Source organism: Cricetulus griseus, chromosome 4, assembly GCF_003668045.3.
Source record: "Cricetulus griseus strain 17A/GY chromosome 4, alternate assembly CriGri-PICRH-1.0, whole genome shotgun sequence".
NCBI classification, from domain to species: domain Eukaryota; kingdom Metazoa; phylum Chordata; class Mammalia; order Rodentia; family Cricetidae; genus Cricetulus; species Cricetulus griseus.
This window is the reverse complement of record NC_048597.1, coordinates 184,245,199-184,270,275: the sequence shown is the minus strand read 5'-3', so window position 1 is coordinate 184,270,275 and position 25,077 is coordinate 184,245,199. Positions and strand designations below refer to the sequence as shown.

The 25,077-nt window shown below is 43.7% G+C and overlaps 1 protein-coding gene across 1 annotated transcript in view; it reads right to left on the bottom strand.

Moving 5' to 3' along the window:
- Prtg (protogenin) overlaps positions 1-24,640 on the bottom strand; it is a 112,004-nt gene extending 87,364 nt beyond the window's left edge. Inside the window, exons 1-2 of the mRNA XM_027411181.2 lie at positions 24,066-24,640; positions 21,872-22,174 (exon numbers count right to left, since the gene is read on the bottom strand). Of these exons, the coding sequence (XP_027266982.1) occupies positions 21,872-22,174; positions 24,066-24,150 (388 nt within the window). The 5' untranslated portion in view covers positions 24,151-24,640. The remainder of the gene's footprint in view (positions 1-21,871; positions 22,175-24,065) is intronic.
- Between the last annotated feature and the right edge of the window lie 437 nt (positions 24,641-25,077).

Here is a 25,077-nt window from a genome sequence, read left to right as displayed (position 1 = left end):
CTTCCTCCTTTAGGCTCCTGAGTGGCTGGAGTTATAGACATGAACTATAGTGCCAGCTAGAAGCAAGCCAATAACTCACACAGAAAAAAGTTATACACATATACAGAGAGACAGACAGGTATATACATATGTAGTTATGTGCACACACACACACACACACACACACACACACACACACACACACACACACACACACACCAGATGAACTGTTAAAATGAATTGACTTCTTAACAACTTGTCACAATTCATTTAATAATACCATAGCTCCCTTTGGGAAAACATATATATATGTATGTACGTATGGTATTTGTATGTACATTTGCATATGTGTAGGTGCATATGCTCATTTACGCACACATGTGGAGGCCCAAGGTTGATACGGGGTGTATCCTCTATTGTTTCGTACCTGCTAAACTGGAGCTTACTGTTTCAGCACGCTTGCTAGCCGGCCTGCTCAGAAGATGCCATCCCCTTCTCCTGTGTGTTGAATTACAGGCAGGCCTCAGTGTCTACCTAGCATTTTACAGGGGTCCTGGGAATTGAACTCAGCTCCTCAGCTTGCACAGCAAGCACTTTATCAACTGGGTCACAGGCACACAGAAAGCGCTAATGTGTGTTTAATAAACCAAATTCAACAGTGCACAGTTCATAGGTGTAGAGTTAAAGACACTCGAAGGTCCTATATCACCTGTCACTGAGGGTCGCCTTCACATGTTGAGGGGAAGGTTAGCTGGCAGGATTTTCATGGTGTCGTTAGCAGTGGATTGAGCCAAACAGCTCAACTGCTTCTTTGATGGCTTATAATTAACACCATACAAAAGATTTTATATTCAATGAAAGATGGAGGCTAAAGAGACGGTAAATCCGATTTCCCTGACTAATAGCACTAGTCATACCATACAGAGATATGCCAGTATCATTAATGATACACAGGTTTCAGTCCTCGAAGCCCAGTGCCTCAGGACTGGTGATGATGATTTTGATACAGATAACATGGCATTCAGAATCAGCTGTATATAACTGGGTTACCCAGCTTGGTGCCACACACTTTTCAAATTGAGCATACAGCTTCGTGAGGCCAGGTCATCCATTAGGGAAATAATCAACAATGGGACCTGGCCATGTAAAGATACCTGGAAATACACCATCACTTTGGAGGCTAGTACAATGGTGGTTTCCAACTGTTCTGTGACAGATACTGTGTTGGAGGACTGAGAAGCATTTCCCACAGCCACATGCCGGTGGTAGACAGCTTATACTCTTGGGAAAGCATGGATCGCATTGCTCAAGAGAACAGAAGCAGAAGAATCAAAAGAACAGGAGATGCTCAGTAGGCAAAGTGCTCACTGCACAAATATGACGACCTACATTCGGATCCCCAGCACCCATGTAAAAGCCAGGCATGGCAGTGTCCCAGAGCTAGGAAAGTGGGCACAGCAAGGCCCCGGGGCTCACTAGCCAGCCAGTCTAGCTGAGTTAGGGAGCTCCAGGCTAAGTGAAAGACTGTCTCTCAAAAAACAATGTGGAGGGCCTGGAGAGATGGCTCAGAGGTTAAGCGCACTGGCTGCTCTTCCAGAGGTCATGAGTTCAATTCCCAGCAACCACATGGTGGCTCACAACCATCTATAATAAAATCTGGTGCCCTCTTCCTTCTTCTGATGTGCAGGCAAATGTGCAAGTAGAACAAACAAACAAAAAAGAATATGGAAAGTGACTGAGGAAGACCTCTGGCTTTATCTCTGTCTTTAAGACACACACACACACACACACACACACACACACACACACACACACAAACTCTCACTCACACACAGAATCTTGGCCTGAAGTACAATAAAAAAGTGTTAAGCAAATAGATGAAAATTCTCATATGTGGACCTGCTTTATGATACATAGTAGTGACTGTGCTTTATCAGAGCTGTTTTTAATGATGTTGCTCAGAATGGTTTCCTTCCAGATGATGATTGAGAAGCTAATTTTTAAAAAAAATGGTGCCAGGTACCACAAGAGTAACAGAACTATGCTGTTTTTCTGGGATTTTGTTTTTTACTTTTTTTTTTAATGGAGTGTGCTGGATGTCTCTACAATTTTGTTCAAATGACTGCAGAACCTGGAAAAGCTGTTGCTGCTATTGATGCATAACATACTGCCATTATTGGTCTTTTTATATAAACATAAATATATATATATATACATATATAATTTGAATTTTTGGAAAATTTAGCTGTGCTGTCAACTTTGAAAAAAAGTATCCCAGTTTACCGTGTTGAGTTGGCATTGTACAAAAATTAACAGCCATATTGGTCTAGAAATGTTGAACTTAATTTTTTTCCATTTGTACAGGGGTAATGCACTGTATTAAATATGTAAGGTCTTAAAAAAAAAGAAAAAGAAGGGATTTTGAGAGCCCATCCAATGTGAAGGGATGCTCTCTTGACCTGGACACATGGGGAAGGGCCTAGGCCTGGCCCAGGATGATGTGGTAGACTTTGGGGAGCCCCTTTTGAGAGCCCCTTTTGAGGGCCCTACCCTGCCTGGGGAGTGGAGGGGGGATGGCTAGGGGCAGGTGGGATGTTGGGGGGGGGAGGGAGAGGGAGAAGGGATTGACATCTGAAGCAAGCTTGTTCCTAATTTGAACTAATAAAATAATAATAAAAAATAGATGAAAATTCTCAGTGAATGATACCCAGATGGGGGTCCAAAGAAAGAAGAGCGAACAATGCAGTGAAATTGTTTTAAAAGGCCACAATGACATTCTGCACACAGAATCCAAATTTCACCTAGAGATCTATCTCAGTGTCGACCCTTAGTTTGTCTTCTGCTTGATGAGTTAGTGTCTACCATGACTGGTGTAAACCCCAAAGAAAGGCAATCTGAATTTCCAGGTTAATCGGGGTATTTTGCATTTGCCTTCAAAGACAAGAACATTTCCCTGAGATAATCCCCACTGTAAGTAGATTGATCCACTGACTTTATAAACAGAGGTATTAAACTCTCAGAAACTCTGTTAATGGAAAGCTGCTAGCGAGCCGCAGTTCCTAAAAGCAAGAGTTCCGAGTTGACAGGGGACCTGAGGGCATGTGAAGCCTTTATAAGTGACCTGAGGCCCAGACCAGGCCCCACACAGGCCCTTCAGTGTTTGAAAAGGCAACAGGAAGTCCTTAATCCCCCTTCCCTTAGGAGAAGATAAAGGCCTTTGATTTGGGATCACAACACCCAGGGTCCAAGGGAGGATGGAGGATCCTATCCGCACAGCCCCAAGCATGGAAGGTCAGTGGGGAACAAACAGAACACCAGCTCCAACATGCAAAGGCTAACCCTTAAGCCAAAGAGCAGGAGGAGACTCAGCCAGGAATGCAGCCACTCCTCCCTTGCTCTGTCGCTTGCTAATCGTTAATTCCAAGTGCAGGAGAGCTAAGAAGGAGCCTGTGTGATGAGACGTGCAAATAACCACTCACTTCTCAGCTCAGACCAGCTGGAGAAGGCACAGCCCAGCTAGCCAAGCTCCTAAAACCTGCTCACAATAATTACCCCACCTCCACCCCCACCCCCATAAAGCTACAAAAGCTATCCTGCAGACAGAGTGCTGCTGTAGCATTCTCTTTGGAACTCGGCTGCCACCAATTTGTAACTCTGTACTGAAAACTCAACAGATTATCCAGATACAATTGTGTATTAATTGGGGCTGGAAAGATGGCTCAGCCATTAAGAGATTTTATTGTTTTTGTAAAGGACCTGAGTTCAGTTCACAGCATTCAATATCGGGCACCTCACAACTGCCTGTTACTCCAGCTCCAGGGGATCTGATACCTTCTTCTGGAATCTGAGGACCTGCGCGCGCGCGCGCGCGCACACGCACACACACACACACACACACACACACACACACACACACACACACACACACACACACACGAAGATCTACACATAATTAAAAACAAAAGTCTGGGCAGTGGTGGCATACTTCTCAGGACCTTTAGTCCCAGCACTCAGAAGCAGAGGCAGGCGAATCTCTGTGAGTTCGAGGCCAGCCTGGTTTACAGAGTGAGTTCCAGAACATCCAGGGTGATTACATAGAGAAAACTTGTCTTAAAAAAAGCAAAACAAAAATAAAATCTAAAAGTTTTTAATTAATCATAATATCCCAATTTGTTGTTAACCAAAACTAGCTTTTCTTCATACACCATTTAAGTGCTGAAGAATAGCAGAGCGGTTCCTCTGCCAAGTATAGATACTTCCTTACATACCTAATCCCTAAGACTCAACAGGAAGTTAGCCTCTAATGGGGTGGGGGAGCTCAGCAGAGGTTTCAAATCATCAAGAGGATTTTAACAAGATTCTGTAGTCACTTCACAACATGGAAACTATCTTGAAGACAAACTCTGGGAGGCTCCAACCTCCAAGATGACAATTCAATCTCTTTTTCCCCTCCTAAATAATCTCCATGGGACTTGGGCAGGTGGTAAACACTGCTAAACATCTGTAAAAATCACTGTGCCAGGGGGCTGGAAAGATGGCTTAGCGGTTAAAAGTACTGACTGCTTTTCCTAGACCACCCGGGTTCAAGTCCCAGCACTCACATGGCAGCCCACAACTGTCTGTAAATCCAAGATCTGACACCCTCACATGGACATACTTATGGGCAAAACACCAATGCAAATAAAATATAAATAAATAAATAGATAAATAAATGATTTTTTTAAAAAATCACTGTGCTAGCCAAACCTTGGGTCAGAACCAGCTCTTCTGACCAATCTGTGACTACCCTGAGGAAGCGACACAAGTGTTCACAGCTGCTTGCTCCAGCTACTAAGGTGCAGCCCCACCCAGCCATGACAGCTTCAAACAGTTCATATAAGATGTTTGCTATCATAAGCACTACTGAACTCTAGATGACCTTGCAAATATTTCTGCTCAGGCTAGAGAGAAAACTCATCCCCGAATGCCGGGTTCAACAGAGAGACTGCTGTGACTGGTACACAGGAGGCAATGCTGTGATTGGTGTGAACACAAACCCTCATCTGCATAAGAGGTTTGCTATGTCTGGCTGCACAAGCAGGACATTTGGCTCTCTTGGTGAGATAGCTGCCTCTCTGGTGTTGCAACATTAAGCTCAATAAAAGGCCTCTCTCAGCTGGTCTCCTCTTGCATACATTGGGAGAGTAGGCTAGGCTAGAAGTATGAAGAAACAGTAATGATGGCAGAGACAGTGAATGGCTAGAAGTGGCTGCTGCAGGTGGCTGCCACAGAGGCAGAGCTGTGGAGTGCTGCCAGTGTGCTGGGTGGCAGGAGTGGGAGAGTCCAGAGTCACCAAAGCTTTGACAAGTGGCAAAGTCAGCACTGGGCTGCAAAAGAGGGAGGGAGAGCCACAGACTGCAGCCAGTAGCATCAGAAGGAGACTCCTGACAGAAGGCCTACACAGAGCTGACGAAACACTTGCAGATCTAAGGGCTTTGGGAGGAAGAAAGACAATGAAGCAATGAGGGAAGAGGAAGAGGAAAGAAGGGGAAGGAACAGGAAAGGAAGGAGGAAAGAGGAGAAGGGGGAAAGAAAGGAAGAAGAGGAAGGAAGGAAGGAAGGAAGGAAGGAAGGAAGGAAGGAGGAGGACGAGGAAGTAGAAAAAGCCCAATGAACCTTGGATCAGAGGACGATGACAACAACAGGCCTTTGCCTTTTTTTTCTATGTATGTTAGGTTTTTAGACAACTCTCACCATGTCGACTACCCTGGACCTGAACTCATGACCTCCTCAGTGCTTAGATTCCAGGTGTTCACACAACTAGCTAGCAGTCACATTTTAGTTGTGAAAAATTCTTATGAGTCACCACAGAGAACAAAAGGATCACTTTACAGAGATACGTAACAAAAGTATATACACATGTGTACAAATGCGGGGCATGGACACAGACCCTATTGCCACAACACTCAATGGCAACTAAAACTCAAGGTGCCATGAGGAAATTCACAGATTTGCTTACATATGTGTGCACACATGCAGGCACAGATGTACACTCACGCACACGCGCGCGCGCACGCACACACACAGCAAACACAACTGCTCACTATCTGATGGAATTCATGCCTGACATCATTAGATACAAACCAGTATAGTGGCTGTGGTTAAAAAAAAAAGAAGAAGAAGAAAGAAAGAAAGAAAGAAAGAAAGAAAGAAAGAAAGAAAGAAAGAAAGAAAGAAACTAAAACCAGTGGCTGTAGCTACTGGATGGCAAAATATTTTGAAAAGGAAAAACTCAGGGTTGTGGGGGTCACAGGTGGTGGTGGTGTTGGCCAGTAAAGGGAGTTGCCACTATATGCAGTGACCTCAGTTCTCCAGAACTCACATGGTAGAAGCAGAGAACTGAGCCCTGGATGTTATCTCCTGACTTCCACACACCCACAGTGACACACACACACACACACACACACAATTTTTTAATCCTTTTTTAAAAGCACATAATCCAGACACTGAAACAACATAAATGACATGACATGCAGACAACAATATCCAACTTGCTACTCCTTCCTTTCCCATTCCAGCCCATGTAAAGGAAAGCAGAATGTTTATGTTTATGTTTAACATAGGTTACATGTTCTAATTTATTTTAAGCAGACTGCTTTAAATAAAATATGACAATACAGATATAAATCACATTTGACACAGGTTAGAGAATTCTAATGGACCACTTCCCATTCAAAGTTGTTTTGTTTTTCAAAACCCAAGAAAAGCATAGCGTTTATCTCTTCCTGGGTCCTCAACCATTCTGAGAAGCCTTAGAAGAAAAAGGCTCTCTCTCCTGCTGATTTATGAGACGCTTCTTTCAACCATCACTCCTCAGCAATTCTATACAAGACGGAAGAGGCAAAAGGTCCAGGGCGCAGGATCAGCATCTGAAAGCCCCCATTCTCCCAAAGAAAGAATGTTCCGACCTTTGACATTCTGCTAAGGTGTCAAAGCAACTGCTCATAAACGTGCGTCAATAACGAAGCAGAAATCAATCATTCCATTTAATCTCATCAACTACTATGGAGTGGGACACAATGCATTCAGAGCCACTCACAGGTCAGTCACTTCGTGGCACCAGTGCTATTTTGTTAAGTTTGTTTTCCCTGTATTACCTTGTTTTTTTAAAAAGCCTAATTCCCCTAACTCAGATGAAAAGCACCTAGTCATTTAAAGGTGATGCATCTCTCATTGTATCCTCTCTTAAATAAAACTTGAAAAGAAAAAACAAAACTATGCAAATTTTTAAAAAGATGTTACCACTGGATCTTCTTACATATGATAGGACAACTGCAACAATACGTCTCTCACGACTAACACGTCCCATAAACAATCTCACCAACAGGAAATTGGCTTTATAAGCAAACACTTTCGTACTGGAATTTTGGGATAGACGTTTTCTTTTTCAAGATTTTATTATTTTATAATAAATTTTATAAATTTTATTATTTTACGTATATGTAAACTTTGCCTGCATGAAGTTTGTACCCACATAAACCAGAAGGGGGCGTGAGATTTACAGACTGGTGCAAACTGCCATATTGGTGCTGATAACTGAACAGATCTTTGGAAGGAGCAGCCAATGCTCTTAATAACCACTGAGCCAGCAATGGTCTCTTGCCTACAGGCAAATGTCCTACCACAGCTACAGCTTGGCTCAGCTTCTGCAGCTCATGGAAGCAAAATAACTGAATGGCTCCAAAAAAAAGTCACAGAACCCAAATCCTGAGTTGAGAGATCCTTTCACTGTGAGTTTTGGTTTTACTCAACTATTTCAAATGCTTAGGTGTAAAAGAGAAACTGTTGCTGTTGCTGCACATAAACAACACCCTTCTGAGGCTGTCACCAGTACACAAAATGGGGGCTGGGCTCTGAAACTCAAAGGTCCAGTGTTTGCCTATCATGCTTGCAGCCCTTGGAATCCCAGCACAAGAAAAGCAAGACAAAAAAAGCATGGAAAAAAATGAGGGTTTTTGTTGTTGTTGTTGTTTTGGTTTGGTTTTCCAGACAGGGTTTCTCTGTGTAGCTTTGGAGCCTGTCCTGGAACTCACTCTGTCCTAGAACTCTCAGAGATCAGCCTGCCTCTGCCACCCAAGTGCTGGGATCAAAGGTGTGCACCACCACGGCCCTGCTTGAGTTTGTTTCTAAATCTAGCTTTCCCCGCTAAGCTTAGCATTAATTTTAAATAGCACATTCCCCCAGGCAGAATTGTACAACACTCATGCACATAAAATATAAGGTCAGTTTATCCATATACACTTAGTTTCTGATAATTATTTTGACATTATTGGAATGATCAAGAAACATCAAAAGCAAGGAAACATTGAAAGTGAGGAGGCAATACTGCGGTTACTGCCCAGTCCCTTAAGTGTAGTACATAAAGTATTTGTGTAAAACAAACAAACAAAAAGACTCTAAGATACTATTTTACTAAACTGTAGCTTAGGAGTATAATTTTGCCCTTTAAAACAGTATCAAGACAGGGCTGGGGCATTGCTTGTCACACACCAGCAGAGGGACTGGAGTTCAAATCCTCAGAACCCATGAAGAAGCTAGCTGTGGCCATAAGCATCTGTAATTCCAGTACTGGTGGGGGTGGACACACAAGAAGATCTCTGTAGCTTGCTGGCCACTTGAGTGAACATCTCGCTTGACTCCCAGACGTTTTCCAGGACAACCCATGCCAGACACCCAAAACTAACATCTCATGATCTTGCCCCTGTATTCTGTCTCTCAGGTGATCGCAACACCACTTACCAAGTCACACAGATGAGGAACACCAGCAGAAGGGCTGGGTTCTACTTTGCTTTCTGTTACTGTGATAAAACACTGACAAAAAGCAACTTGATCCAGGCTGTGGTAGCGCACACCTTTGATCCCAGCACTCAAGGCAGAGCCAGGTGGATCTCTTAGTTTGAAGAGAGTGAGTTCCAGGACAGCCAGGGCTACACCTTAAAACAGAGAAACCCTGTTTTAAGACGAAAGAAAGAAAGAAAGGAAGGAGGGAGGGAGGAAGGGAGGGAGGGAGGGAGGGAGGGAAGGAAGGAAGGAAGGAAGGAAGGAAGGAAGGAAGGAAGGAAGGCAGGAAGAAAGGAAGAAAGGAAGAAAGGAAGGAAGAGAGAAAACTTGAGGAGGAAAAGGTTTATTTCATCTTCCAACTCTCAGGTCTCTATCATGGAAGGAAGTCAGAAAGACACTCAAGGTAGGAACCAAAGCAGAGATAATGGAGGAGTGCTGCTTATTTACTTGCTCCCCCGGCTTGCTCAGCCTGATTTCTTATAAAACCCAGGACCACCTGCCTAGGGATGGCAGCACCCAGAGTGTGCAGGGCCCTCTCAGATCAATCATTTATCAAGAAAATACTCGCACAGACTTGCCTACAGGCAATCCGAAGGAGCGAATCCCTCCTCTATTGACATTTTTTCTCTTCCCAGGTGACTCTAATTTGTGCCAAATTGACAAAACCTACTAATCTGCACACTATGCAGGAGTGAGATGTGGAGTTCAGATCCTCAGCACCACATAAAATGTTGGATAAGAGCCAGGTTGTGGTGGCGCATGCCTTTAATCCCAGCACTCAGGAGGCAGAGGCAGGCGAATCTCTGTGAGTTCGAGACCAGCCTGGTCTACAAGAGCTAGTTCCAGGACAGCCTCCAAAGCCAAAGAGAAACCCTGTCTCAAAAAACCAATAAAATAAAATAAAATAAAATAAAATAAATGTTGGGTAAGGGTGACAGCCCCCCACCCCACCCCCATAATCCCAGGGCTTTGGAGTCAGAGACAAGGGATCCCAAATGCTAGATACACTACCTCAATCATAAGCTCTAGCTTCAGTGAGAGACTCTGCCTCAAATAAAATGAAGATAGATGGAGAAAAACACTCAACACCTTTTTGCTGTTGCTGTTTGTTTTGTTTTGGCTTTTTCAGACAGACAGACTAAAGCTGAGGAAGCTTGTCACTACTGTTCTACAGGAAATGCTACAGGGAAGTCTGACAGATTGAAAAGGAAGGACACAGGACAGTTCTCAAACCCACCCAAACACATCAGCATCACCTATTTTTCACTTCAGATTTATTTTGTTCTTATTTATGTGAATACGTGTATCTGCATACATCCATGCACATGTGTGTGGGACCGGGCAGAGACCAGGTGAGGGTGTCACAATACTCTGGAGCTACAGTTACAAGTGGTTATGAGCTACTGACACCAGTGCTGGGAAATAAACTGGGATCCTCTGGAAGAGCAGGAGTGGCTAACCACTGTGCTATCTCTCTGCCCCGGCAGTATTCATCTAAACCTCCCTGTTTTATCCTACTTATTATTAGTAGTTATTGTAATACTTTATTTGGGATGTGTGTGCCAGCTCAAATGGGAGACCCTGTCTCAATCTACAAGTTAGAGAATGATTAGAAATACCTGACACCAACCTCCAGCCTTCACACACACACACACCACCACCACCACCACCAATAAATAAAAACAAAAGAGATATCTTTAATTTCAGTATCAGTTCAGTTACATTGCTTTTTTTTTTTTTTTTTTTTTTTTTGGTTTTTTGAGACAGGGTTTCTCTCTGTAGCTTTGGAACCTATCCTGGCACTCGCTCTGGAGACCTGGCTGGCCTCGATCTCACAGAGACCTGCCTGCCTCTGCCTCCCCTTTTTATATAGTGTGGATTTGACAACTATGTGAATATGACCTATTGCTACACAAGCAAACCTGCAGGCAGGCAAAACACTTGTACACATAAAATAAAAATTAAAGAACAAAGCTGGGGGTAAAAAAAGCAAAGTCAGGCAGTGGGTGAAGGTACACACCTTTAATCCCAGCACATCTGGGACACAGGCAGGCAGATCTTTGTGAGTTTGAGGCCAGCATGGTCTACATACAAAGAGAGTTCCAGGACAGTAAGGGCTACATAGAGAAACCCTGTTTCAAACAAAAGTTTAAGAAATCATATCCTGTCAGTGACATATGCAGATAACTTCAAAAGTGTTTTTGGCAATCACACAACTTTAGTCAAAGTAGTCCCTCAACTAAAATTATGTTAAAAACATTACTAACTGGGTTGATGGGATGGTGCAGTGGGTAAAGACACTTGCTGCCATGCCTGAAGACCTAAGGTCAATTCCCAGGACCCACATGGTGGAACAAGAGACCCAACTCCTAACCGTGACATATGCATGCCTTCACACACACAAACACAAGCAATGATGAATAAATGTAACCAAACGTGTTTTTTTTAATTGCTAAGTTAGAACATGAATGTGAATTTCTGGGAACACAGAAAACTCAGTGGGTAAATGCTGCCAAGCCTGGCAGCCTGAGTTCTAGCTGGGACCCACATGGGGGAAGGAGAGAACTGACTCTGCAAGTTGTCCTGTGCACTGTGACACACGCAAGGGCGCGCAGCACACCATTTTATTTGTTTGGTTTTTGGTGACAGTGACAGACAGCACTGTCTATCCTGGACTTGGCTTTGTAGACCAGGCTGGCCTCAAACACAGAGATCCGCCAGCCTCTGCCCTCCCAAGTGCTAGGATTAAAGGCGTGTACCACCACCACCAGGCTAACAACTTTTTACCATTCTTCTTATTCAGAAAACAGCAACTAGTAAAAATCTCTTTTTTAAAAGATTTTATTTATTTATTATGTATACAACATTCTGCTTCCATGCATATCTGCACACCAGAAGATGGCACAGATCTCATAACAGATGGTTGTGAGCCACCATGTGGTTGCTGGGAATTGAACTCAGGACCTATGGAAGAGCAGTCAGTGCTCTTAACCTCCGAGCCATCTCTCCACCCCTAAAAATCTCTTTAAAAACACTGTCTAGCTGGGCGTTGGTGGCACACACCTTCAATCCCAGCACTCGGGAGGCAGAGGCAGGAGGATCTTTGTGAGTTCGAGGCCAACCTGGTCTACAGAGCAAGTGCCAGGATAGGCTCCAAAGCTACAGAGAAACCCTGTTTTGAAAAACCAGAAAAAAAAAACAAAACAAAACAAAACTGTGCTACACATACACACACACACACACACACACACACACACACACACATTTCTGAGATAGGATTTTAATGCAGGGATTGAAAGCATGAAGAACCACAGCCAGCTTCTTCTTCTTCTTCTTTTTTTTTTTTTAAGATTTATTTATTTACTTATTATGTTTACAACATTCTGCCTCCATGTATGTCTGCAGGCTAGAAGAGGGCACCAGATCTCATAACGGATGGTTGTGAGCCACCATGTGGTTGCTGGGAATTGAACTCAGGACCTATGGAAGAGCAGTCAGTGCTCTTAACCTCTGAGCCATCTCTCCACCCCTAAAAATCTCTTTAAAAACACTGTCTAGCTGGGCGTTGGTGGCACACACCTTCAATCCCAGCACTCGGGAGGCAGAGGCAGGAGGATCTTTGTGAGTTCGAGGCCAACCTGGTCTACAGAGCAAGTGCCAGGATAGGCTCCAAAGCTACAGAGAAACCCTGTTTTGAAAAACCAGAAAAAAAAAACAAAACAAAACAAAACTGTGCTACACATACACACACACACACACACACACACACACACACACACATTTCTGAGATAGGATTTTAATGCAGGGATTGAAAGCATGAAGAACCACAGCCAGCTTCTTCTTCTTCTTCTTTTTTTTTTAAGATTTATTTATTTACTTATTATGTTTACAACATTCTGCCTCCATGTATGTCTGCAGGCTAGAAGAGGGCACCAGATCTCATAACGGATGGTTGTGAGCCACCATGTGGTTGCTGGGAATTGAACTCAGGACCTATGGAAGAGCAGTCAGTGCTCTTAACCTCTGAGCCATCTCTCCAGCCCCCAGCTTCTTTTTTTTTTTAAATGCTGACATCAAAGCACTTTTTCCCTATTCTAAATCCACTTTGAGGTCAACATTTTAATCTGAATTACTTTAAACCCAATCAAAGAGACTCACACTAATTCAGACTGAAAGCTGGGGAAAATTAAACCTTATTGTATTAATAGAAACTGAGGGCAGAACTGTCATCTGTTCTACACAAATGCATTAGCAGAGCTCTCAAGAGAAAAGTCTTAACTGTATTTTTAAAATGCTGAATCAATACACATTAGAGTTTACCATTAATATTTATAAAATCGTGTATCACATGTGCAAACTTTCAAAGAAACACAGCAGTAGAGAACTGAACCCAACAAAATAATAATACTCTTTCCTAGAGTCTTAAAAACCAGGTGCTGGAGAGATAACTGATGGTTAAGAGTTCCCAAGGACCTGGACAACTCACAACTGCCTATAGCTACAGTTCCAGAGGATTTAAGTCCCTCATCTAGCCTCTAAGGGAACTGCATGCACATGGTATGAATACATACACACAAGCAAACATTCATGTACATAAAGTAAAAAGAAATCATAAAAAAATGGAAAACAGTAGTCCTAGTCAAGCTGGGACTAAGGGACCAAGTGAATTCTTGCTATGGAGAAGGTCCAGGATTTAATCTCTAGTACCACGAAAACAAACATAAATAAATAAAATACAAGTATCTAAATTATCTGTATTTGGCTTTAAACCTCCCATGAACAAAGTCCAAAATGGTGGATTAAATATCAGCCAAGTTACTTTAATTTTCTTCTCAGGGGCTTAAATGGTCCTGATACAACGGGGCTGAACAAAATCTCATGGAATAAATCCTTAGGGCTGAAGAGATGGCTCAAGGAGTAAAGTGTCTGTTGCACAAGCATGAGGACCCAAGTTCTGGTCTGTCACACTCACATAAAAGCAGGCACAGCAGCATGCACTGTAACCCCAGAATCAGGGAGACAGAGATAGGAGGGTCTCCCGGGGCTCTGGCTAGCCAGAACACCAAGTTAATGAGTTCAGGCTCAATGAATCTCCACGTCTCAAAAAACAGGTGGGAAGAGGCTAAAGAACACAATAGATATTGACCTCTGGCCTCAACAAGCACATGCAAACACATGTATCCACAGGCATACCCATGATCACGTACACACACACACAAACATCTTGAGAAAGATGAAGACTGAAATCTACCAGATTCCTTTCCTGCCACTAATAAGTAATCTAAAACAAATATTTTAAAAACAATCACTTGAAATTTTGTCTGTAAACTTCCTTGTGTGCTGGTAAACACCCAGTCAAGCCCAGTGCCTTCCCCTTTCCTTGGCTCTCTCAAGATTCTGTCATCCACACCAGGTGGTGGTGGCACACAACTTTAATCTCAACACTCGGGAGGCAGAGGCAAGTGGATCTTTGAGTTTGAGGCCAGCCTGATCCACAGAGCAAATTCCAGGACAGACAGAGCTACATAGAGAAATCCTGCCTTTAGAAGGGTGGGGGGAAGAGGCTACCATCCTAGCATCATTATGAGAAGAAGTTAAAAGGCTTCTGCTCAAAACAAGAGAAGGGTACTGCTGATTTACACAAAGAGACTTGTGTTTGCCATTCACCCACATGCTACCACATAGCCAACACTCTATGGCCTGTCAATGGCACACAATGGGCAGAACACCCCAAGACACTCTCTTGGGTAGAAGTTTCCTTCTACCCACAAAAGTATCAGTGGTCCTCAAACAGGAATATCTGGGTTTTTCTGGTTATCACAGAAGGACTGGGAGGGACTTAAAGGCCAGAAATTCTGGAACACAGCATGGAAGGCACCAGATAACACCATAATGAGGCATTATCTGGCCCAAATTTAACCATGCCAAAGCTTAGACCTCTGAGAATGTTACCCACAAACAGAAATACCTTTATAAACATTTTACTGAGGCCTGGTGAATGTTGGTAGCACAGATATAACGTCCCTGAGTTTTGTTTTTGTTTTTTTTTTAAGATTTTATTTATTTATTATGTATACAACATTCTGCTTCTCATAATGGATGGTTGTGAGCAACCATGTGGTTGCTGGGAATTGAACTCAGGACCTCTGGAAGAGCAGGCAGTGCTCTTAACTTCTGAGCCATGTCTCCAGCCCCTTTTTTTTAATATTTTATTTATTTATTATGTATACAACATTCTGCTTCATCCCTGAGTTTTAATATGGTCTGAGTACCTCTAAAAATTACAAAACAAATGCCAGTAAGATGGCTCATGAGTTAAAGGGCCTGCCACCAAGCCTGAGGACCTGAATTCAATTCCCAAGGCTCACAGAGCGGAAGGAGACAACTGAACATTCATGTTGTCCTCCACATTCATGATATATCATATATGTAGACAGACAGACAGACAGACAGACAGACAGACAGACAGACACACACACACACACACACACACACACACACACACACACACACACGGTATAAAACAGTACTACAAAAGAAAAATTTTAAATAACTATGATAGGAGTGGAGAGATGGCTCAGTGGTTAATAAGAGAACTGGCTGCTCTTGAAGAGGACCTAGGTTCAATTCCTAGCACTCACAAGGCATTCACAACTGCTCTTAACACCAATCTCAAAAGATTCAATGCCTTCTTCTGGATTTACAGACACCAGGCACACACATGGTACACAGAAATACATGAAGACAAAAACATTTATATACACAGAATAAACAAATAGATCCTAAATAAATAAATAAATAAATAAATAAATAAATAAATAAGTACCACACACCCAGATGTATTCCCAGAACTGGTCTACAAAGTGAGTTCCACGACAGCTAGAACTATGGCACAAAGAAACCATCCGGGGGGGGGGGGGGGATCCTGTTTTCCACAGTGCCAGCACTAAGCCAAATGAAGACACAGATGAGAAGCTAGAGTCCCAAATAGTACCTGCATTCCCCAGTCTCTTGATTAATCTTAACAGTTGCCAACAGTTGAAGCTCTCAAACACTCATCTACAAACACTCTAGAAAGGGCAAGCCCTCCAGAAACAAACAAACAAAAAACCTAACACTTTAAATCCATGCCTTCTGCTTAGTCTGTAAGAATTTTGCTTCTTAAGGTTCATCAAAAGAGTTTCTAAGAGTCAGAGATTTTTTTTGGTTTTATTTTTGTTGAATTCCTTAAAAAAAAAAAAAAAAAGTCAGGAAAAAGTTTGTAAGGGTAATACAAGAGATCTTTGCCAGGGTGTGGCCTCCACCCTCTCTGCCAGCACAGCACCTCACATCACAGCACTGGGGAGACTGAGGTTCATTTTCACCATCAGCTCCGTCCCTCTTCAAGCTGTGCATGCTGCCAGGCTAAGGAGCTGCAAACATTATGCCAATGGTTTCACCACTAGCTGTTTCCTTTCTTACTTACCAAGGTGTAAGCAATGAATGTAAAGATAGTTTACAGCAAAGTGGCCAGACAATTAATAAACTCAGAGGATTAAAATAGACTTACTTCGGAGGTTTTTAGATTTTTTTTCTAACTTAAGTCATTAAAGTGTTTTGTTGTTGTTGTTGTTGTTTGGGGTTTTTTTTTGTTTTTGTTTTTTTGGTTTATTCAAGACAAAGTTTCTCTATATAACAGCTCTGGCTGTCCCAGAATTCACTTTGTAGACCAGGCTGGCCTCGAACTCACAGAGATCCACCTGCCTCTGCCTCCCAAGTGTGGTGTGAGCTACCACACATGTTTTTTTTTTTTTTTTAAAGATTTTTTTTAAATTTTATGATCATTAGTGTTTTGCCTCCATGTATGTCTGTGTGAGGGTGTCAGAAGCCCTGGAACTGGGGTTACAGACAGGTGTGAGCTGCAATATGGGTGCCCTCCTGGAAGGGCAGCCAGTGCTCTTAATCAACGAGCCATCTCTCCAGCCCCACTTGCTGCCCTTATAGAGGATCAGAATTCAGTTTCCAACACCACATCAAGATGCTCACAAATGTCTGGGACACCCTCCAGTTCCAGGAGATCTAGCAGCATCTGTGGGTACCAGGCATGTATGTAGTGCATATACCTGCAGGCAGGAATAGACATAGGCATAAAATAAAAGTAAATATGTCTCTTTTCAAAGAGATCAAGCATGACTCAACATGGTTGATTATTTTGCAAGTAAGTCTTCATAAGTTTTCTAGCTGAATACTAGCAAGTTTACTGTTTACTAGATCCTGGCTGAGCAACTCTGGCTATAAGACAAGATCTTGTCTCCTAACCATAGTTAAAATGTGGCTTTCACAGAGGTAACCTCAAATGCTTCTGATTTATTAACTGAAATATGCATTAAACCCAAAGCCTCACTTAAAAGATTAGTTTTTGGCTAGTCTCTTAAATTGCTGAGAGCTTCCTCCACAGGCCCAGCTGTTGAATTTGGGAGCACAGATCCCCAGGGGTTTGTACAAACAACCCCTGACTGTGAAGATTTTTCTCTGGATTCATAAGAGACAGCTGACCAAAAGGGTATAGACCCAGGACCCTTTTGGGATTTCCTTTTAAAAATGGACAGAAATAAAAGTGTGTGTGTGTGTGTGTGTGTGTGTGTGTGTGTGTGTGTGTGTGTGTGTGTGTGTGTGTGTATGTGTGTGTTCAAGAAACATAGAACTCTACCCTCTTGGTGGATCCTGCTTTGCTTCCAAAAAAGAAAAAAAAAAAAAAAGAATCCAACAACTTTGAAAAGAGGGAGATAGTGTTACAAGTGGCAGAAAATGAGACATCAATCACATATAAAAAAAGGAAAAACTGGTTCTCTGACCCAGAGATTATCGGGCCCCTGATAAGCAGACCTCAAGTAGAGACCTTCAGAGCCCAGCCTGGCAGTGAAGGCTGCAGGACCAGGTGTGTGCAGCTTTTACTGAGTTGACTTCATGTATCCAGGATAACTGACTGTAACTTAAACAGATCGTTTAAACCACACACTCTCTAGGACATCAGGAAGCAGTAACTACACTTTATTTTTACAGAGTTAGCAAACCAGTCTCTCAAAATACCTGTTTCATTCTCTTTATTTTTCCAAAAATCCAGCGACTTTGAGTTCCCTGTTAGAGTTGCTGAATTAGGGCGTGTGACTGCTAAGAGCTTGTGTGCCCCACTGCCCCTCAAAGTCCACAAACCCCACTGGGACAGGGATGCTGCAGAAAAATTTTACCAGCTTTGGGTTCAGCATCTCTAATAAAATCCAAATATCTGAGCTATATTTTCATATTCTTATTCTCTCTTCATACGCCACACCATCCTCTTTTTCCAAACATTATTTTAAAAGTTTTAAACGTTCTTTACATTTCAAATTAAACTTGGGATGACACTTGATAAATTACTCTTTACGGCAGAAAACCATACCCACAAAATAAAAATCCTTGAAAGTTCATCTTAAACTGAAATAGAAGCATTTTATTTATGAAAAGCATATCTTACTAAAGGCAAGGACTCTTGCCCCTTAAAAGTTATAGGAATGGCTCGCCTGAGCGTCACTGGGGCTAAAATTAATCTCAAATCTCTAAGAAGCATTATGAAGTTAAGAGAATTCCCATGTTCTTTCATGTACAACTTCTTTTTTGTCTTTGCTCAAGAAAAAAAAGTCACGAAAACCTAAGAAAGACAGGACAGATTTGTGCTCTCATTCTATCTAGGGGCTTCGATTCCCACCTTTTATGGAAAGGAGACAAACATGGAGCTTCCTGTTCAGCCTCACTGATGGCCAGACTTCTACACATCACAGAATACGCCCACCTCCTCGTTTACTTCCCTTATCTTAATTTAAACTTGTTGAAATATGATACTGTTTAAGCACACTAATGCTTTCCTATGGGATTTATCTTACGCCAGCATTAAGAACATCAAGACGCTCCCTGGTCATTTGGTATCCCTAAAATATTTTAGTTACAGTGTTTACATAAGGAAGACTTAGCACTCAAGTAGGTGAAATTTTGATGTACTAAAACTTAACATAGTTACATTTATAGGTCCTATTTTAATGTTCTGATTACTATTATATGCAACTAGAAAAAAGGGCTCCCAACATCCTTTACCTCTTTTCAAATTACATGAAAATGTAAAAAGGGGATGATAAAATGGCTATCAGTACAAAGGATTACTTAAAAAAAATAGCTATATATTACTTTAACCCTGTGTCTTCCTTTTTAAAACGGGATGCCTTAGCAAAACTAAACTAGACGCATTCTTTTGTGCTTGGGTGAACAACTGGAAAGCCAAGCCTCCAGGCCTTGGGGAAGAACCCTGTGCTGATGTGCTGGGAGATAAGGCCCCACAGTGACACTTAAGGAAGGGCCTGCTCGCATTCGAATTTCTGCATTCCTCAAGAACAATCCATGGCAATAAGCAACTTTGCAGAAGAGCTACATGAAAGCTGGGCCCATGAATGAGGGTCATCTGCTCTTTATCACAGGGTAAACCTCACCCGGCCATGTCTAACCTTTTAACCCTGCCGATTCCTAATTTACACATGAATAATGGAATTCTGGCCCAGAGTGCAACTTTCCGCTTCTAGCCGCTAAATTCAGAAACTAAGAGTCAGCCTGTGTGTTAAAAAACCCAAGAGTGGCACAGATTAAGGTTTTAGATTACAGGTAGTGACTACCACCGCTAAACCAAAAGATGCATTCACTCATAAAATCCCTAAGAAAACAAAAGAACACACTCGTACCCTGCTGTTATCAGTAAGTGGAAGAACTAGCTTTAAAAAAACACACACAAAAACAACAGAATGCCCACTTAATGCTCCCCTCTTCCTGGTCACTTTGGATAACATCTGCACAGGAAGAGCGATTACAGCCCCTGTCACAAGACGAGGCCTCTTAAACAACAAAACTGTATGGATACAGGATCACTGGAAGCCTTCTTAAAGAAAAATGTAAATTTAAATCCACTGTGCATTTCTTGTTTTAAAATCCGTAATAGTGACTGGATGAAAGATCACCATCTAAAGCAAGGTGATGATCTAAGCAGTTAATCTGGGAAGTTTTGCTTGTTTCTGAGTGCCTTTGAGATGGCTGAGTGAGTAAATAAACGTTTCTAAGACACGGTCTGGATAAACAGTCCAAACGGGCCTAGAACTCGCCATCCTCGTGCCTCAGCCTTCCACAAGATGGGACCACAGGTATGCAACACACCTGATTTTTTTTTTAATCCAAAAGTCTGTATTTATAATATGAAGATTAGGTCATTTACTTCCCCACAATACTTTGTAAAGTAATTAATATGTGATCAGGTGTTATTAATAAAAAAAATTTAAAGATACAAAAATGTGAAGATACTCAAAATGTTATGCTTTTTGGATGATTAGGGTTTTTGGGGGGTGTTGGTTTAGGTTTGAACTGAACCCACACACTAATCATGTCAAGCACACACCATCATGCCAAACACAGGCTTCAACACTGTGTCACTAACCAAGCCCCTGGTCCTGATATTTGCTTCATTTCAGATTTTATTTATGGAATCAAAAAGTAGGGTAAGTTGTGGGATTCTGCCAAGCTTCTCAGGAGGTCCTGGAAACAAGTGTGGTCCTGATAAATGTTTGTCTTTTAAGCCCTGTCCACTCCCCCTCCACCACCCACTTCCCCACAAAAGAAACACAAACTACAGCTCCTTGGCATGAAAAAAAAATTTGAAAAAAAAAAAAAGATTCCACAAATATGAAAATATGGGGATAGAAGAACCCCAGAGTGATTGTTTGTTACACAAGACTCAAATGACCCGGGCATAGGCTAAAACTCAGTCTCCTCAAAGTGATCCTGAACAGGGAAACCAGTACTCAAAGAAAGATTTCAATGGCCAATGATCAAAGCCCAAGGGAAACGGCAGGGGGCATTGAGGGTGGAGTTTATCAGAAATCTTCTCAGAGAAATGTTAGTCTTTGGCAGGGGTGAGGGTGGGGCTAGGCTTGGAAGCATCTCTAATTTGCCAACACAGCTCAACACAAGTATCTCTCTGCCGTTATTTTCTACACTTCATCATCACCACACAATTACATGAATTACCTCTATTAAGTGCAGCAGAAATATGCCCCCCTGAGTGTAGTTAAGTTACCTGGGAAACTCGAAGCCACCTTCGGAGCTTCAATTGTGGAGACCTTGGATAAACCACTCCCTAAAGGTTATATGGTTATCTCAAGAACACACTCTTCCTGTTGAATGCTTTATGAACGGATTAGTGTGTGTATAGTGCAAAAATCTGCCCTCCGGGAGGTTAAGAGCATAACCAGAGCTGTAAAACTCTTCCCAACACCCCACCTCGTTGAGTGTGTCGCCTGGTCACCTGAAGAGGTGGTAACCTTAAGGTGCTCCCTTACCTGTCCTAGGCAGCTCCTGACACCCTGAAGTTACCAGGTCAACCACCACCCAATGGATCATAAGGCTGACAGTTGCTCAGATGAAGTGAATACAAAGGAAATCCTTAGACAGCAGAGTTTATAATAATCGGAGAAACTAAATGAGCAGATCTGGCTTATTAGGCCTAAGACAGAAATGGCCTTGATATCTCCCCTCCCAACTGGAAAAGACTCGAAACATTTCAAAAGCCTCAGAGTTGGAGTTACTGACCAATGCCTCTCTTGCAATCAAAAAGCAACACGAGTGTTAAGAACGACGGTCTGAGAGATGGAAGGTTGGGCTGCAAGAGTTAGCACTCAAGAGCCAACCACACAGCAGAAAGATTTGCTTGTGATTGTTTCCATTCAATGATTTCTAAAAGATTGAAATTTTACCACAAACTTCTTCATGTAATTCTTACAGTGTGCAACGCTTGAAATTTAGATAGTCACCTGCCATTTCCAAACTCTAATTTGAATTTGGCTCTCAACAACTCAAGTTTATGTAGTTTTTGCAGAAGTCTCTGCACACCTCCGTTAACATCAGCTATTATCATCTCTGGTGAAATTCTTAACATATGTATGATTTTAGTGCTACTCATAAACCAATAAGAAAAAAACCTTCTAACAGAAAACTGTTACCACCAAGAAGAACTTAAAACACTTACTTGACAATGTCAGATGAGCTTTCTGACTGAGAATGGCCCCGTATTTGTTCACTGCCAAGCATTGATAAAATCCTTCATCTGACTGCTCTCCTCGCCTGCCCTCCACCTCACTGATGTATAAAGAGCCGTTAGATAGAACCTGGATCCGTTTATTTTCAGACAATTTCGCTCCATTTTTCATCCACGTGACCTTAATGGGACCTTCTCCGTGAGCCTGGCAATCTAGAGAGACGGAGTCTTTCCTTGTGACAGTTACATCCTGGGGTTCTTTCATGAAAAACAGTTCGCTAAAGCTCCACACTCCTGTAAAGAAAAGGGGGGAGAGGGGTATATCCAGAATTACAGGTATAAAATCATTTAGCACACAACTGTAAAACACATATTTGTGGTATAAGGCAGTTTCCCTAGCCATAATGGTTAACTTCCAAGGACCTTAATAACTGCAAACCCTTTCAACAAGTCAGAGCAGTCACCCTTTACAATGTCTACACTCAAAACATGGGGAAGACTCTGATACCTTCTATGAAGCCTAAGATTTTGGTTCTCAGGTTTCTGGCCAGAGACCCAAAATCATCAGAACTCACTAGCACAAGCCATTTGCTACTTTTACAAGCTTGTCAAAAAGATCTTGAACAGGGTTAAGTCATAAAAGTCTAATTTTACAAGAAATCATTAGCAAAACTCCAACTCTGTGAACAAGCGAGTTTATTTCCTTGTCTCTTGAAGTGTTTTTGGAAAACCCGGCACCTACTCCTTTGGGAAGTGCGTTTATCTTTTGTGACAAATTACAAGTTTGCATTTTTTTTTTCCTATCTGCCCTTTTACAGCAGGGATGCTGTCTCCGCTCCTTAAGAGAAATCCATTTACTTCATTTCTGCAGAGCCAGCTAGGTATTTAAAGGACACACAATAGACTTTGAAAAGTCGGTAACTCTGGCTGCTTGTGCTCAGTGGGTGATCGGATTAGGAAACCTTTATTTCACTTTTTTCGAGCTACCAACTGTTGGAAAAAAATGCGTGACTAATTGGTCCTTACTGTCTAATAGGGATAGGAGATTGCTTAATCAACCAATACACATTTTTATCAGAGCAGAGGAAATGTTTTATCCAAGCACACACAAGCCTCTGGTCTCCCAGAATAAAGCATGTTGTCTCTCTGGTTTAGAGCAAAAGCATGTTGATCTGGGCCGACATAAAGTTAGGGGGCTTGGTGGGAATTTGGCTTTTTTTTTTTTTTTAACACTTCTCCTGCTCAGTTTGAAGCCCTGATTACAAATGCCCAGCATTGATTTATCTGTTTCTCATCAAGACAAATCCTGAAAACCTCAGGCTGGAGCTCGGAACTTCCACTAAGGTCCGCCCAGGGCAGCTACCCCAACAACCCCATGCAGCATGCAACTACTCCGGAAGACGCCCATTGTGTTTCTGAGTCGCATCCTACTTTGATCTTTTCTCTTGCTAACTGAAACTAACCCTTCCAGAAAAAGAAAAAAGAACGAAAAACTGTTTGTAACATATAAATAACTCAAACCCCTTAACACCTTCTCAAATCGCCTCCTTCCCCACTTTATACGTTTCCGTCTTTGAAGAAACCAAGATTGAAGAAAGGGAGATAAATAAATTTATGCAAGTTTGTGCAAGGCTAATCTGGAGGTTTCTGGGACCTCCAGCCGGGACCCCAAAGACCTACATGCAGAAAGTGAGTTCTGTACAGACACCTTCCTCCTGCTTCTCTTGGGGTACAAATGGGCCACACAACTTTCAAGCTCCTTCTCGTTGCAATTCCACCCTCCCATCTCCTTGCTCAGTTTCGAACTGCGGAAGCGGGGTGGGGGGGGCGCCTGGCTCGGCCACCCCGCGACCTGGGGGGACCCACTGCAAACCCTAGAAACGGCGCGCAACCGCGGCGCCCCCCTGCGCGGCGAGGCTGCCACTCAGGAAACAATATAAATAAAACCACGTGCGGCCGCGGCCCGGGACGCAGTGCGGAACCCCCGGCTGGCCGCAGCGCGGACAATGGCGTGAGCAAGGCGAGCGGACAGCGGCCCCGGGGAGACTCGGCCTCGGCCTCGGCCTCGGATCGCTCGGAGCGCGCATCCCGAGGGAACCCCGGGCCGGCCGCACCACCCGGGGCATCCCTGCCCGAACCCCTCCCGGCGCACGGTCGCGCACACTCGCTCGGGGAGCGCGCCCACCTGGAAGCGAGCCGAGCGACGGCAGCAGCAGCAACAGCAGCAGCAGCAGCAGGGGCGGCATCCCCGGGCGCACGGGAGGCGCCATTCAGCGGGGCTGCGCGGGCATGCTCCGGGGCCGTGCGCCCGCGCCCGCTGCTCCCGCTGCTCTCCTGGACCCGCAGCTCCTGTTGCACCCGCTGCTCCGGCGTGGCTAGGCGACGCGCCGCTTGCAGGCGCACGGAACCCCGTGCGTGCGCCAGGCCGCGGGGACCACGCGCGTCGCGTCCAGCCCGGGGCGGAGGGAGGCTGCAGAGGGCGGCGCAGTGGACAGCCTGGCCGGCCGGGGACTACTTTCTACATCTGGCCCCTGGGCCCCGCACGGCGAGGTCGGCGCTGCTGGCGGAGGGACACGCTGCGATCGTTTGGGCGACCCCGGGGACAGGGGGAGGGCCCCGCTGGACAATGCACCTGGGGGTCAGACCCCCGCCCCTCAGCCTGCGCGCCACGGCCGGCCACCGGGCCACAAAGGCCAATCCTCCTGGCCTCGGCCAGCCCCCCGGGGCCCTTCTCCCTCCTGCCGGCCAGTTAAGGATTCTGCACGGAGGAGGGGAGGGGGGAGGGGGTGGAGGGATGGTGTTGAGAGATGTGGAAAGGCCGGAGACTTCTCCCCTGATGGCCCCCTGCCCATCCCCCTGCTTTGCTCGCCCGCCCAGGCCCTGTTCAGGGAAGTCCAGTTCCCACTTCTGACGCTTGTCAGCGCCCCTGGAGGCATTCTATGGCGACACCCCCCCCCTCCACTACCACCCACATTTGGAGACTTCTTATCATCCCTGGTCTCATCAGATACAGCCTTGGCTTGAAAGTCATCTAAGAGAGCTCTAAAACTAGCAGTTACCTTCGGGGAAGAACTTTTAACTCTGCTTCAAGTTAATTAAGTTTTTAATGTGTGAGAACTAAGCGCATAAAGGCCCTTGTCCTGGGAATAGAGGCGAGACCAGAGGGTGTCCAGCGCTTGATATTCGAGGCCAGACTT